Genomic DNA, 16,627 nt, shown 5'->3' with positions numbered 1-16,627 from the left:
AAGGTAGTTATCTTTATTATTATCCGTTACATTTGACTTATTCCTGATTTATTTTTGATTTCTTTCATGAGCTCTACATTTTAGCAACTTTGTTGGTGATTACTGTATTTATTTGTCAGGTTGGAGCAACAGATTTTCAGTCAGTTAGTTGCAGTTGAGTGTTGTGATGTCTTTGATTTGCAGTATGGCACTGACAGCATTTTGTTCACGATAAGCACAAATGTAGAATTTAGCACTTTAGCATCAGGTTCGAACTTTTAATCAGGATTTTACTTTTTTTAGTATTTATTACCATCATTCACTGGACTTATTATTCAATAGTGGCTTTCATTTTATTTTATCTTTATCTTTATTTGCCTTTTTTATGACATATATCTTCTTTGAAATGTCTTTTAGATGCTTTACAAATAAGAATAGAGTAATCAATAAGTTGTAATATTTCTCCAGCCATTCATTCATTTTCTTCAGCTTATCCAATTTAGGATCCTTACATTAGAAATGTAACAGACTCCAGGACTGAGTTGCTGCGCATAAGATAGGGTTCTGGCAGAGCCTATCATAGCTGTCCTAGGACGAGAGGCACGGTTCCCCCTGGACAATTTGTCAGTCTGCCGCAGGGCTGAATCATAAAGACAGACAACCATTCATTGCATTCAGACCTGTGCGCAGTTTGAATTACTGATGTAACTAAACCTGGCACAGTGGTTAGTACGATGGCCTCGCAGCAAAAAGGTCCTGGGTTCAAATCCAGCCTCTACGTCTTCTCCCGTGTCTGTGTGGGTTCTCTCAGGTGACTCTGGCTTCCATCTACAGTCCAGAGACGTGTGCGAGGTTAGGTTATCTTAATAAGGTTAGATCATTGTATTCTGATGTTGTTTATTTTAACACATTTAGGGGTTAGGGATTTTGTTTGTTTGTTTGTTTGTTTGTTTGTTTTTGGTCATGTGAATGTGACTGTTTGTTGTTGATTTTTCAGCTCTAACCAGTTTGACAACACCAGTCCCAAAGTCACCAGCGTCATCAAACTGGCTGTACTCGCTAAAGTCTCCATCAGAGGGTAAAACGCACAGAAACACACACTGCTGCTCCTGAAGGTGTTTCTCTTTCTGCTTAAGAAGCTTCAAAAGAAGAGGCTGTAATTTATATGATTTTCCCAATAGTGTATTTAAATAATAATAATAATTGATAAGCTTGTTGCCTCATCTTTAAAAAGGGATGAGGCTTTAAAAGCTACAGAATTTGTACAACTATAAAAACAAAAGTGTTGACTACACCCTCGTTTAACTGGTATATCTCTGACTTTGAAACTTGCTTTAAAAACAAGTTTTTATGATTCCAGCTTCACATTGTTCCTTAAAATGTGTTTCCAGGTCTTCATCTCCTGGTCAGGTGTTTATTCCTATCGCCAACTGGAAACCGAGAGACCCTCCTGTATTCGGTGACGACATCGGACCACAAATAGTACACGTCTACGAGGTACAGACACACGTGCACGAACATGCGGGAGAGACGGGTGATTCTGTTTTTTTATCTCACTGATTTAACTAAGACTGCACAAGATGATAATATTATTATTATTATTATTATTATTATTATTATTATTATTAGCAGCAAGCATAATGTAATGTAGGTCAAGCTGACCTCATGATTTCACAATGAATTATGCTATATGAGACTGTATTTCTTGGTCTCCCACCCTTTTGGTATTATTGTATAGTTCAACTGCTTTTTGTTTTTTGAAATGATTTATTAGAGCTTCACAGTCACAGATTTAATGCCAGTGGTTATTGAAAATATTTCTTCTGTATTTTTATTTCTTTGGACTGAGATTAAAACTTGCATTCCCCTTTCACAGCTCCTGAACAACGGTCCCAGTACGTTCAGTAAGGCAGCGCTGGAGGTCAAGTGGCCGTACCAGTTTAGAAACAGCTCTCTGCTCTACATCACCAGCTACGACACAGAGGGACCCATCAACTGTACCACTGACATACAGATAAACCCACTCAATGTCTCTGTAAGGCACACAAATACAGAAACAACACAAATGCACACCAATACTCAAACAGTTCACAACATACAGCTTCTTTCCACAGTTTTGTCAATTGTGATCTTAAAGGTACTTCTTCTAAATTTGTGCTTAAAAATATGACTATCACAACCATGGATTATCTTAAAGAGATCAGCTGACATTAAACTATTGCCAGGCTGTACTTTATACCACTTTGTACCAAAACATGCTGAGTCAGTTTAACCTTCAGTTAAGCGGCCACATCATCACAGGACACACCTGCTTACAGTGGTGGCGAGAGAAAAAGGCAAAGCCTCTTGAGGAAATGGGGTAGCTAAATCAAATGTTCAAAGTCAAACAGCAGCGCAGACCAACAAACATGTCAGCACCAGCTGATAAAAAGCTGCCCTCTAGTGGTGAAAGTTTTTGTTGAATTCTTCAGTTTGTAATTAGACAAAGTAGCTTTAAACACCAATAAGAAGTATTTCTGCTGTTCCAATTAATAATGTGCTGCTGTGGCAGTGCTCCTTCTCTTACATGTTTCCAACAAATAAGCCTTTCTTTGTGTGTCTGTGTCTTTCAGAACCCAGTGAGCACTTCAAAGAACACCAGCACTGTTACGCCTGGAGGACGAGAGTCGGAGGGACGGAATCAAAACAGCGTCCGCCAGAGGAGAGATCTGGAGTCCAGAAATGCAGAGAATGACCTGCAGACACTGGTAAATCTACACAAGCACATATGCTTTGAATAACCCATTTGTATGACATGAAATTACACCTTGACTCATGCCTGATCGTGCTAAGAACAGCTGATGCATCCCAGCAGCTTTAGATGACATCTCCCAATCAAATTGCGTTCCTAAAGAAAAGCATTCATTTCGTGTGTGTGTGTGTGTGTGTGTGTGTGTGTGTGTGTGTGTGTGTGTGTGTGTGTGTGTGTGTGTGTGTGTGTGTGTAGGACTGCCACACAGCTAAGTGTCTGACACTGAAATGTCAGGTTGGTCGTCTAGAAAGGAGGAAGAACGCCATCCTCTTCATCTACTCCAGACTGGATGTCAACAACTTCCTCAGGGTAATCAAATAAAAGCACCTATGTTAGGGCAGAGCAATGTTACTGAACACAGCAACCAGCTCTGTGTCTGTGTTCTCTTAAATTATAAATGCATGCTCTTTTCTTTCTGTTTCCTTTCCTGATTAACACAACACAACATGCACTGGTTTGGGTTTGCTGTGTGTCTCCATCATATTATTGTAGTGTCTTTACCTTACAATATAGAGCACCTCGAAGCAACTGTTGTTGCAATTTGGTGCTATGCAAATAAATGGAATCTAATCACACAACAGAACATGTGTGCAACGTCTTAGAAACAAAAGCTGGTCTTTATAAAGTTTCACTGTTGCACTAACCCAGTGATGGCTGCCTGTGCATCTATGGGTGCATTACATGCAGTGGTTGCTAGTAGCTAATCCAACATTCATAATCTGGACTTTTTGCCAAAATGTAAACAAATAACCAGAACAGTGTTGCCCAGACTGTCACATTTTTAAACCTCTGTCCTAATTTCTCTAATAGCTGAAGAACACATGTCTGTTGTTAGGTAATATCCATTCTCCAGGTCGTGATTTATCCTCAGCATTTTGGACTTCATTTGTCAGACATGTGACTTTTTTCCCTCCTTTCAGCCTGAGAATCAGAATCGTTCCTATGTGATACAATCAACGGCTAGCTTCAGTGTGATCGAGATGCCCTACAAGAACCTGGAGATGGAGCTACCATCCAATAGCACCACAGTAAGACACACAAACAGAAATGATCAGCACTGCATGGAAGACACAGAATTATCTACAAACAGAAAGTCAACACAAAATGCGTGTGCACATATACGGAGGTTTCATGAATGAAATACGTAGCAAACTAGTGACTTTAAAGTTATGGTTTTCTTCTGAAGTTCAAAGAATTTCACAGAAAGATAAACAAGCATACAAAACCTCTCAGTGCAGGAAGTCAGACTCATGACAGTAGACTCGTTATCAGCAAGGAGATGAAAAATAAGCTCTCTCACCTTGTTGTTACACAAACCAGTTCCTGTCTGCAGAAAAACAAAAAACAAAAGAAAAAATCTTGATTTCTGAATGAGCTCATATTTTCACATAAACTACATGAAATGTAATCATATAAACAGTAGGAGTCCCTTAATATTAGATTTTAAATCAGTCAGAGAAAACACATTCTTCAGTGTTTTGCTATCACACAGCAGTCTCTAAATCACTGATAAAACATGTTAGTGCAGGTCCACAGCGTGTTCGGAAGCACTCGCTGGCATTTAGACTCCCGACTCTTCGTAAAGATTATGGACCGTAGACTTAATGAAGCGTTGGAACAAGTTGATACCAGTCTTGAGGAATTTATTATAACAGCCTTAAAGGAACACAGATGGAAGGACAGTGCATATTTTAAAGAGTTAGATTGGTCATTTTATAACAGCATAATGACTTTAAGCTGATCAGGACGAAGTAAGTATGTTTTTGGTTTTGTCTCGTTTCAGGTGAGTGTATCAGTGGTTTGGGTGGCTGAGCCTCCTCCACCAGTGCCAGGCTGGGTGGTGGCTCTGGCTGTGCTGGCAGGACTGCTGCTGCTGGCGCTGCTTATCTTCATCATGTACAAGGTAGTAAACATGTCCATTGTCACTGTTCTTGTGCTGCTTTTTTCCTTTTTCCTAAGCTTCTGTAGTTTTACACTGAGACGTGTGTTCAGACGTTGCTCTTCTGTGTCAGATTAATGGCTGAAACACCACTTTCACTACCAAATATAACCGACTCTTGTGCCCTCTTTTCTTCTTCTTCTCCTGTGCAGTTGGGTTTCTTTAAGAGAGTCCGCCCCCCACAGGAGGACTGCATTGAAAAGGAGCAGCTGCAGCCGGAGGAGAACGGAAACACTGATGCCTAGATGTCAAACTGTGAGGGACTGATGGCAAATCAGTAGGGGGTGGGAAGAAATCAGGGTAAAAAGGCCTCTGAGAGCATTTCACTGTATTGACTGTTGGATGGCAGATAATGATATGATTTAAGATTTAATGTGCTGGTTTTATTTTTATTTTGTTTTTTTTTAAAAAAAAGTCAACATGTATTTGTGCCAAAAGAGAATCTGGAAAACATTGATCAAACAAAATCCACAAAGTTTAGTGTTAAAGGAGCAGTTCGACGTTTCCTGAGAAGCTGCATCACAGTGTGTGCGTGATGGCTGAACGACGCTGATGTTACGAACTGCAGATGTTTTGTGAGTTCACACATACATTTGTTTAATTTGTGAGAGTTGCATGATCAGATTGCCTGCTTTAAAAATATAAAGCTACAGCTTGATTAGCTTACCTTAACATGGGACTGGGAACAAAGAAAATTCACCTCATCTTTTCACATTAATGATATTAAAAATCACAACTCTAAGTATTATATAAACATTTAATAAATGTTTTTTGTTCCCTAAAATCATTATTGATAAAATGTGTCAAAATGCTTTTACAAACTAGCTGTGAGAGCTAGCAAGTCGATCTCTTGTATTGTATTCAACATTTGAAAAATGCAGAATTTCATATTTACAATTCAAGCATTAAAAATTAAACAAGCTAGAGCATATTAGTGAACATTAAAGCTGCCAGGCAGATCTTGTTACCTCTTCACAGGACCACGCTAGCTGTTCCCTAGCCAAGCTAATCCACTGCAGTTTCATATTTAATATTCAAACACAAGCCTGTTGTCATTCTGAACATGTCCTAAACCGTTGAGCTATTCCTTTAACAAATCGAGAAACTTAATGGTTTTGTTCCAGCAGGCAGTTGAAATCAAAATTACAGTTTTCCAGAAGTTATAAGAAGCATAAACCACCTTAATTTTCACATTTTCCATCCAAACACAAATTCAGCAATGAGATAAACAGCCTTGTTGTTATGCTACACTTAAGTCATTGTTTTAGAGTTTCTAAGAGCAGTTAATTATTAATACAGCCAGTGATTATTATTGTATTGTATTATAGAATACCACAGACTGAATCAGTGGAGTTTAAATCAGCAAAGGTGCGCTATAAAAACACATTATCCCAGCTGAGACACAAGAAGCGTAAAACACCACAAACACAATAGCCAACTGATCCAAGCAGAGCATAAACAAATAACACATATGTCACAGTGATGTGCCATATTATCTTAGTATGGACTCAAATTATTACTACGCAAAACAAGTGTTTGTTTCATATGTGAGAGTATCGGCCGATATATTGAATTTTTATCAGTCGGGTTCCACTTGTAATTTAGTAAATGTTTTTTTTCTTTTTGTTTTAGTGACGTGATTAATTTTGATCAACCAGCAATGTAAAAACAAACAAAAACAAAGCAATACGGTAACTGAAGCAGCTAGTTAGCTGCATTCAGGTCTTTTTAGATGTTTCGGTAAAACTGGTTTATCTGCTGTAGCATGGGATGATGGGAAGCTCACAATAATATATTTGCCCTTATGTACGCTTGTTTTTTCTCTTCCTGCTTTGTGTGTGGGGTAGCTGATCTGCATTTCTCTTGTATGAGTTTGCTTTGGGATGTTGGTGGTTGTTTCCTTTGTATTTTGTACACAACATTAATTAGAGTTTTAGAAGTTTGTCCAACTTTTTTCAACACAATCAAGAAAATGTTTGGCCAAATGTAATTTTGTTTGTGCAGAAAATGGTTGAAAATCATTTTAAGTTCTGTCTGATTAGTCAGTCCACAGAAGCCTCATATCTCGCATCATTATGTTGAAGCTGATCTTATGTTGTGTCTCTGCAAGCAAAGAGCTGTAACTGGCTGAGAAAATGTTTCAGGCTGTATGGAAACCGGTCTATATTTGCCATACATTAAATGCATTCTAGATCCTAACAAGTATTATTAAATGAACAATTTCAGTTATTTTTCAAGTGAATAGATAAACTTAAAAACATTTTTTTTGGATTTTTATTTTTAACCTGACCAATTGATGAAAGTATTAAAGTATTTAAGACATTACACATTTTAATGTTTAAGATTTGTCAACATGTGTAAATACCTTCAGTCAGTGGCTAGAGCAACAGCAATAGTAACTATGGGGGTGGAGCTTAACAGACTATTAGTAATTCTAACCTGGCAAAGTACGGGCTGTTTTAGTGTTAGTGAGCTGCGACTTGAGTGTTGACCAGTGTGTGTTGACATGATCGATTGGATTGTGTATTTGCAAGCATGTGATTGGTTCATGTTTCATTGTAATCACTAGTTGAGGCCCGTTCAGCTCACACAGCAACAAGCATAGAGTTTTATTGTGTAGTTTTAAATCACAAACTTCTTTTTAAAAAGACTTGTAGTCCTTTTCACTGAATTGGTTGTGACAGTTTTTCCTGCACTGAGGCCTTTTGGATTTCTACTTATTTACATTCAGATTTCAGACTGGCAGCTTTGCTGGGAACAAGTTAAAACAAACGCAGGTTTCTACTTTGTGTTTTGAGTATATGATTGCTCTAATACTTAAGAAAAAAAAAAGAAAAAAATACTTTGCTATTTACCCATATTGGGTTCGCATTATAAATTAATGTTTATAGCTGATTATAGGTTTACAAATATAATAATGCAGGTAACATTCATCATAAAATAACAGGAAGACTTTAATAAGCACATTATACATTGTTTTCTTTCAGTGGCATCTTAACCAATACTTTGAACCAACTTGTCCTACTTGAGCAAAGAGTTGTGTGTTTGTGTCGGACGGCACTTCTTAACAAATGAGTGATTTTGGTATGAGGATTGATCTTAGGTCAGTGCTCTCATGCGGGAGATAAACTGAGCGGCTTCACTGCACTGTTCATTTTTTCTATAAAGGTTTTCTAAGGTTGATTGTGTGTAAATTAGACCAAAACAGCATGTTTCTCTTTGCCAGGAGTCAGTTGGACAGAAATCTGTTCATTTCAGTATCAGTCATTTCAAATTACTCAGAAAAGCTGCAAATCGCTAAAACATTTATTTCTGTCCTAACATCTTTGATATGACCTTATTGTCAGCACCGTTGTCCTGAGCGATGATGCAAAAGCCTTTGGTGAGTAGAGGAGTTTGTGTTAAATATGGAGGAATAATAAAAAAAAAACAAAGCCTCCTGGCAGATACGAGTGATTTGCAGCCAGTCATTTGTATTTAATATTGCTCCGTGTTTCTTTCTGCCCTAAGAAAATATTGACTATTTTTGATGTATGTATTCTTTCACATAGAGAATAAAACAATGATTTCATAAAGAGATGATTTTACCTTTAAACTAAAATAAACTGATTTGTTCACATCTGTTCAGTGTTTTGTGGTGATCTCTTCTTTTTAAACCAGGCAGCCTTTTACAAATGTATATACGAATATTGCATTTAAATCACATCACCATGTGTAAATTGGAAGGAATTTGTACTTTACAGACTTAATGGTCAATTTTTGTTTTAATTTATTCAGATTTTTGCACAAGTTGCTAAAAAAAAAAAATACTAGATTAACTTTACTGGAGAGACACATTAGATGTTTCCTTAAAATCTTTATTCTGTTCCAACCAGAAACATTGAAAACTTTGTGCTCCTCGTCTTGCTTCCATTTGACCGATCATTGTGCATCAGTTAGCAGGAAGCTAAGGTCACTGCCTGGCTCATACTCCACTGTGGGCTTTTTCCTGAAACACATAATTATACACAAAAAGAAAGCATTTATAAAAATCCTGCTGATATTTTCTGGTCACTGGAATAACTCAACTTGTTTCGCGTTCTCAAATTGTGTGTTTGTTCTACTGATGATGTACACACCCTGGTTACACAGCCGCTTTGCTGGGATGCTGTTTAGATTTAGTTAAGAACATGTTAACATTAAACTAATTTTGTTTTAGTGTAAGGCTAATAAAGGCTACAGTCGATTAGAAAGGAGATTGGATAAGTCAGTGTGATGTCATCTCAAGTCATGAAAACTTAGTGTGTTACCTGGTGAACAGTCTGGCCTTAGTGGTTCCCAGCAGTGTCGCTTTGTTTCCCTCCACTAGCAGCAGGGAGCCCTCCCTCAGACCCTGACAACAAACAAAAAAGACGGTAATTTTCTAATGAAGCCGCTTCATCTTCTCGGCATGAAAGATTTAAGCACTATTACATGTATGCAGGTCTGCTTCCCCTCACTTACCAGGACACACGGAGTATCGGGTTCTTCGTGGTACTGGATGATCCTCTGCTCTCTGGTTTCCTACATGAAAACAAGATTCAAGATTGTAAGCACAGTGGAAACAGTGGAGGCTGAAACCACAGCTGAAATATAACTATTGATGTGACAAAATGTTCAAAATAACCTCGTCATTCACTCTTCTTTTTAACAAGAAATAAGGACAACTGCTCATTGGTGACAAACTGTCCTCAGTTAATTCAGCAAGTGTATACCTGCTGCTGTGACCACATTACAATGACAGAAGAAAACCCAAACCAAAGGGGAAACTCGGGGTTTAGTATCTTACATGGACGACTAGAGGAGCTGGGAATTGAACCGCTGACCTTCCAAACAGATGACCCAGTGTACCTCCTAAACCACAGTTGCTCATGTCTGTTCAGCTAAATACTGCTCCCAAATGTGTGATGATATTAAAATAAATTATAAACATAAATAAAAACTAAAATATTTAAAGATACAAATCTAGGTTTATTAACATTTGTCACTGTTGCAATCACCAAGAGTGACCACCAGGGGTCGGTGGACACAGCAATATATCTTTCAGAAAATAAATTTGTGCTTTATCGACGCAAATATTTTTATGAAGTGATTGTTTTTCCTTTGTGATTCTTCTCACAGCTGTTTGTTAACAAATGCTAACAACTGCTTGTCAATGTAAATCATTTTTCCAGCACAAAATGCAATTATTCTTCAGTTCTTTTCTAGTGTCAGGATTTGGATTTTGTTATGTTTTGGTTTTCTTCTTCTTCTATATCATTACAGCATCAGAATCATTTCACTATGAAATGTATGCAATAACAAAACTCATACTCCAGACTTCACCTTACCCTCTGACAGCTTGCACTGAGCAAACCTTTCCTGTTTTCTGACACTTTTACCATCTGAACAAGAAATGATGAAAACCACCCTTCCATGAACGAAATTTACACCTCAGGAACGTTTTTTAAACCATTTAAGAATAATAGTTCGTGTTCTCCCTTAAGCTGGACACCAGATGCTTGCTGCCACGCCCTGTAGGTAGTGCAACTGCTACCCCATGGCCTGGCTCTATGAATTCAGTGTTTCACAACCCTCAAACTAAACATTGCATGTCATCACATTGGTCAGAGCTACCCTAAATCGCTTTGCTGACACTGCAGCTTTTTTGTCAGCTGTTGCAGTTTTACAGCTCTGAGTGTTGCATAATTTCCTCAGGCTGTTTTATCACGTGTTAGCTGGAACTCATGTCAGTCAAACCTTCTGCAAATCATCTGTCCCTTCATGCAGATTGTTTATAAACCCTTAAGGTCTAGAATGCATCCAGTTTAGGCTGGAGTCCAGTCTTGGTTATTTCCTACTGTGTCTCCATTCGTTTCTGCAGAGATACTTAATATGACCACAAAATGCAGGTAGTGCATAATCATTTATTAAAAAGATTCCCACTGGTGTTATCGTCTTTCTCCTAACTATCATTCTGTGGCATGAAGTTATTAAGTAATAAAGAGCAGATATATCCATTCATCTTCTACGGTCCAGGTCAGAGGGGCTAAGGTCTCAGCAGAGAAGCCCAAAGCTCCCTCTACTCACCCACCTCATCCACCTCGTCCCAGGGAGACACGGAGGTGTTCCGAAGTCGAGAGATATAATCTCTCCAGTGTGTCCTGTGTTTGCCCTTGGCTCTTCCTGGTAGGACATGTTTGTTATACGTCATCTTGGAGGCATCCTAATCAGATTCCTGTACCACCTTAATTGTCTCCTTTCAAAGTGGACGAGCAGTTGATCTACTACTGCAGATTTACTGAGGTCCAAATTCACTCAGTGTAAAGCGACATCCTTTTAAAGCCAAGCGAAAAACCTCCATGGCACTTCCACCGTTTCACTGTTGGAGCTGTTTCAACAGCTTAATTATTTTATTTACATATTACTCAGTGCAAACATGTTGTTGCTTTGTCGCTTCCAAACATATCTGCTTATCTCTGAGCAGAGGGCAGCCATAAAGCAATGTTAGAGTGTTACTTATAACACTGATACGGCATACAAGCGACAGCTCAGTGCAGTAATCATTTTCTTATATCTGTCAACCAGCTAGCAAAACAAAGACTCCTACATCGTTTTTCACTGATGATTTTTAACCTCGGGCTCGTAGCAGTTCGGAATTTTGAGTAGTTGTAATACTCCCAGTATCTCTGATCAGTTTCATTTATCTGTATATTAGTGAAGGCTTTGCAGTGGACTGTGGCTGGAGTGTCTGCAGCAAGAATTTCAGCTTCATCTAGTAGCAGTGTAAAGCAACAGAAAATAGAAATCCTCAAAAACAAGCATCCAAAGCTCTACTTGTTATAAAATATATAGTTATTTCCAGCTCTGACAATCAGTAACTCTGATTATAAAACTGATTATTTGCAGAGACAAAGTCTAGACTAACCTGGCCTAACGGCCTCCTCACAGCAAACAGAACCTCAGGCTGTGCGACTCACCCCCATGTGGCGGCTGGTGCGGTCGGCGTCCAGGTAGTGCGGGTTGATGTTGAAGGGGACGAGGCCAATGGCAGAGAAGGACGGAGGGAAAACAATGGGCATGTCGTTAGTGGTACTGATGCTGATGGTGGCCACATTAGTGCCTGCACTGGAGCCCATGTAGGGGACACCATCCTGGGCAAGGATTTAAAGAATGTGGGAGTAAAGAAAAGGGAGACAAGAAGTAGTCATACTACTTAACTAAGAGCACACAGGAATCATTGGTTTAATTTCTTTTTAATAATCAAGACAGAATTTTTCTGCAATTATTTTTTAAAGAATCTAATCGATTTGGTCTGTTGTTTATGTGCATATTCATATAAAATGCGTACATAACTCCCCCAAATCTATTAAATTTATTTAAAACCCTCATAAGACAATAGTATATGTTTTTATAAAACATACACAAAATTATATTGAAATGGAATGTTTTTAATAAAAAACAACATCTATCAATCTATATATATAACCATTTGTAAAAATGTTACATTTTGCAATTATAAAGTATTTTGTTTGTTTGCTGTCTTGTTTTGTTCCAGTAAATATTTTTGGATTAAATATACCTCCATCACTCTCTTCCTGATCTCCATCACCACCTTGTTGTCATAAAGACTCTTCAGCAGCCGGAAAGTGTTGCCTCCACCTACAAACAAAAGCCTCTTTTAGCATCTCCATACTGCAGATTGGGTAAAGTAAAGGTTAGATGGTAATGTAGAATAAGAGAAAGAGAAAAAGTGTGAAATCCCTGAAGAAATTCCAAGAGCTGTTGCTTTCCTCAGATGTTCCTCACCTATAAAAATGCCCTCGGCCTTCCGGACAGCATCTACAGGGTCTGAGGCTTCGTGGATGCTGTCCACCTCATAACCTGCAGAAGACAAATGCTCTTATGACATGTAGGATTTGACTGAATTACATCTAGCAAAGCATGTCCTGTAAACTATCGTATGCACTGAAATCGAAAACAAAAACAAATACTGAAAGAATGCAGAAAAAATGGAGAAAACACCAAAATGCACATAAATAATAATGGATTGCATTTATATAGCGCTTTTCGGGACCCTCAAAGCACTTTACAATACCACTATTCATTCACTCTCACATTCACACACTGGTGGAGGCAGCTACAGGTGTAGCCACAGCTGCCCTGGGTCAGACTGACAGAAGCGAGGCTGCCATATCGCTCCATCGGCCTCTCTGGCCATCACCAGTAGGCGGTAGGTGAAGTGTCTTGCCCAAGGACACAACGACCAAGACTGTCCGAGCCGGGGCTCAAACCGGCAACCTTCCAATTACAAGACGAACACCCAACTCTTGAGCCACGATCGCCCCTGGACTGTGGCTCAAGATAGACCAAATACACTGACTTACATCAACACGATGCACAGAAAACACAAGGAAATACACAGAATACACTAGAATATATAGGAGAAACTGCACAGAAAATACAGGGGAAAATTCATTTCAAAATACCATAAAGCATAACACCTTAAACGTGTGAATCACCCATAAATTATTACTATACTACGGAGGAGCGGTCTGTGTGTCTCGGTGATTCCATCGGCTATGATGTCCTATGGACTTGCCCCAGGTAGGGTCTCTTGTTGGACAGGGTTACCGGGACCACACCCTGCAGCATGACCTGGAAGGGAGGTAGAGCATCTGATTGCTGGGCCTTAGCACATGTGGTCCAGACATGCACAGCTCAAAAAGGCAAATTGAGCCCATCTACTTGTTTGCTCAAAGAGACAGAGGCCTTCTACTTTGGTGCTCTCTGCTTTCCGCAGTTGATGTGATCCTGTTGGCTTCATTGGTGGGTCCAAGTCGTCTGAAGCCAGGGTTCTGAAAAGGAAAAGGATTGAGTTCCCACTCCGAGTTAGAGACTTGCTATCCCAAGTGGATGAGTTCAAGTATGACTGTGACTTGTTCCCAAGATAGGGAAGTGGAAGATTGACAGACAGGGCTGTATCTCCAGTGATGAGGACTTTGTACTGGTAGATTGCTCTGAGCCATCAGTTTACCAACCGATTCACATCCACACCCTCACCTGTGGTCACAAGCTCTGAGCAGTGACCAAAAGAATGAGACTGGAGCTACAAGCAGTGGAAATGAGTTTCCTTTGAAAGGCTGGGCTTTCGCTAAGTGATAGTGTGGCGAGTTCAGTCATTCAGGTAGAATTTAGAATGACTGAACCACTACTCCACACCAAAAGGAGCCAGTTACATCCTAATCAGTTGGGCATCTGATTAGGATGTCTCCTGAATGTCTCCTGAGCAAGTGTTCCAGGCATGTCCTAGACCCAGATACATTGGATTAATTACATCTCTTGCCTGGCCTGGGAATGCCATGGTGTTCCCCGACATCAGCTACAAGCAGTTGCTGGACTTCTGTGCTTTTGCTGCTACTGTCAATGACCCGGCCTCAGATAAGTGGCAAAAAATGTATAGATGGATATACAGAAAAATTCCTAGAAACACTGAAAACTGTGCTTTCCAAAACAAAATATAGAATATATACACACCCTCAAATATTAAAGTAAGAGAAAAATATAGAACACAACTCTTAAATAAATGTATGTTTTATTAAACATGAACACAAAGGCATATAATTACTTAAGGCTTTATAAATATGAAACTAACAAGCAGGTGTACAGCATGAGACTCAAAAATAATCTGTTACATGAACCTACCAAGAGTCTTAAACTTGTCTCTGGCTAACTTAGTGTAGGCGTCTCTATCATGGAGAGCATAAGGAACAAACAGCACCCTCTTCACGTCTCTGAAATACATACAAACAGATTCATGATAAACACCAGACAGGCCGTCAGGAGTCCTACCTCAAGGCCAGTCGTGAATGTCTGCACACTAAACTTAAAAAGATTTCATTCTAAGGATTTTCACTGCCCTCTGTCCATAACTTTACAGTATTACATTGATGCTGAGTAACAGAGCTAAGAATATTTATTAGGTACTCTATATAATTACATTTTATTAGTTTCATGGGTTTTCAAACACAAGTTGTGTTTACCATTAAATACAACCTTATGAACAGATTAAAAGTGCAGCATAATTTGAATTTCATACATATGAGTGGGCAGGCTTATATATGAACCAGAAAACTGTGCCCATTCTTTGCTGTTCAGGTTTTCTACAACATATTTATTTCTGATCAGCTATTCTGATTTCCTTTTCCTTCCAACCCCCTCATCCCAACCCCCCCCCCCCCCCCCCCACCCCACTCTGCCACCACCCTGAAAAATTCTGCAAACGCCCCTGCTCGTAGAGGGATTTACAAAGAATCAAATACAAATGCAATTATAATCCACGTTTGCTCAGTAAACTGACAGAATAAAAAAAATAAAAACTTTCATCTTTCTTTTACGTCTTTGCATGTCACTTGACTTTGGCCCCACTTCCTGTTTCCTGTCCCCTTTGTCAACTTTCTGGCCCACATATATGAACCGCGGCGCTAACTTACTTTCCAAAGAAGCTGGAGATGTGCTGCTGACAGTGCTCCAGGTAACCACTGCCGTGCAAAGTGGAGTTGGACACCAGCAGGAGTCTCCTCTTCATCTTGGCTCGAATAGAGAAACAGAAGAAAACCCACAGAAGTTTCAGTGCGGCGGAGTCCAGAGGTCCGGGGTCACAGTTCAGCTGTGATTAGGCTGATAGCGGCTCCCTGACAGCCCGTAAACCGGCTCTCATCAACTCTGATCCCGCCACGGAAGTTCACCTTGGAGCCGTTTAAAGCTCACAGCAGCATTCACGGTGCAGCACACCGTGTTACTATCAGAGCCGCTCTGTCCTTTCTACTTTAAACTTACACTGGATCCAGCTAATACTTTTTATAAGGAGTAGTTGTATTTGATCAATTTTACCACTAGCGGAAACAACACTAGCGCTTCTAACCAAGTACTTTCATAATAAAAGTACCTCTATTTCGTTTCTCCTCAATTCTGCCAAAATAAAAGCGTCCTTTTCCCTGCAAGTCTATCGTCTAGTTCTAACAAAACAAAAGTCCTTCTTCATGGGCTGCTCACAGTCCAGTAAAATCCTTTCAGGGTAGAATTCTCTTTTTCTCCTTTCTCTTGAGTTATGTCAAATTAAAGCCTTGTATTTCCTTTCTGGATTTCCCCAAGTTCATCAGAATATAAGTATTCTGTACTTTTTGTACTACTACTACTACTTCTTTGTTGGTCTTCCATGGGTCCATTTAGAATAACAGGTGTTCCCTTGGCCTTGCTTTTTCCCTCTCCATCTTGTTTCCTGAAAACATGTGTACAAAGTGATTTCTAGATATAAATACAGAAAAAAGGTCATTTGTACTTTCATACAAAATTTATTATCTCAAGCTCAGAAGTTTTCTTCGTTCAGTGACCCAGCCAACAGGAACACAGTAAGAAAAAAAATCTTGTGAAAGTAAGTGATACAAAGTTGTGTCAGCATTTATATGTATTTGCTCACTGAGCCCTCACATCACTGTGGTTTGAGCATAACCTGACTAATGAGCTGGAATAAACCTGTTAGTGCTCACAGTCTCACCCACCGTTTCTTCTTCAGATTGGTTTAATAGAAATGCAAAGTTCTGTGAAGAAACTTTTAAAACTCTAAACTGAGATAATAAAAAAATGAAAAAAATGGACAAGGATGAACAATGGTAAAAAGTAAATAAATAAAATGTATTATAATATACAGAACTTACCTAGAATATATTTTCTGAGACTAAGAAAAAAATCATGCAACATAATAAATGCATTACAATGAAAGTTTGATTTTGCTCTATTAAAAAAAGACTAGAAAAATAGTTTCATAAACATTCTTGGTGCTGTTTGGCCAAGAATTTGAATTAAGTAAGTAATCTCACTGCATTTAACAGGCTGTCAAAACAGGACTGATACGTTTGGAT

General features: G+C 39.0%; 2 protein-coding genes across 2 annotated transcripts in view; one reads left to right on the top strand and one right to left on the bottom strand.

The window, feature by feature from the left end:
* The window catches only part of itgav (integrin, alpha V), a 38,878-nt gene extending 30,546 nt beyond the window's left edge, over positions 1 to 8,332 (top strand). Inside the window, exons 25-32 of the mRNA XM_085250682.1 lie at positions 977 to 1,057; positions 1,371 to 1,476; positions 1,856 to 2,014; positions 2,592 to 2,726; positions 2,966 to 3,079; positions 3,691 to 3,798; positions 4,554 to 4,673; positions 4,862 to 8,332. Of these exons, the coding sequence (XP_085106808.1) occupies positions 977 to 1,057; positions 1,371 to 1,476; positions 1,856 to 2,014; positions 2,592 to 2,726; positions 2,966 to 3,079; positions 3,691 to 3,798; positions 4,554 to 4,673; positions 4,862 to 4,954 (916 nt within the window). The 3' untranslated portion in view covers positions 4,955 to 8,332. The remainder of the gene's footprint in view (positions 1 to 976; positions 1,058 to 1,370; positions 1,477 to 1,855; positions 2,015 to 2,591; positions 2,727 to 2,965; positions 3,080 to 3,690; positions 3,799 to 4,553; positions 4,674 to 4,861) is intronic.
* A 128-nt stretch (positions 8,333 to 8,460) lies between these two features.
* Positions 8,461 to 15,619, bottom strand: LOC146556320 (alpha-aspartyl dipeptidase). The gene is made up of 8 exons (XM_085250684.1): positions 15,200 to 15,619; positions 14,412 to 14,500; positions 12,516 to 12,590; positions 12,289 to 12,368; positions 11,687 to 11,860; positions 9,192 to 9,251; positions 8,999 to 9,081; positions 8,461 to 8,697 (listed from the first exon to the last, which is right to left on the bottom strand). The coding sequence occupies exons 1-8, from the start codon at positions 15,292 to 15,294 to the stop codon at positions 8,631 to 8,633; spliced, it is 723 nt and encodes a 240-aa protein (XP_085106810.1). The 5' UTR covers positions 15,295 to 15,619; the 3' UTR covers positions 8,461 to 8,630.
* Between the last annotated feature and the right edge of the window lie 1,008 nt (positions 15,620 to 16,627).

The sequence above is a fragment of the Mchenga conophoros genome, linkage group LG16 (assembly GCF_057382185.1).
Source record: "Mchenga conophoros isolate Kocher_MC1m ecotype Shallow Benthic linkage group LG16, M_conophoros_male_GT1.1, whole genome shotgun sequence".
NCBI lineage: Eukaryota > Metazoa > Chordata > Actinopteri > Cichliformes > Cichlidae > Mchenga > Mchenga conophoros.
This window is presented reverse-complemented; position numbering and strand designations above follow the sequence as displayed.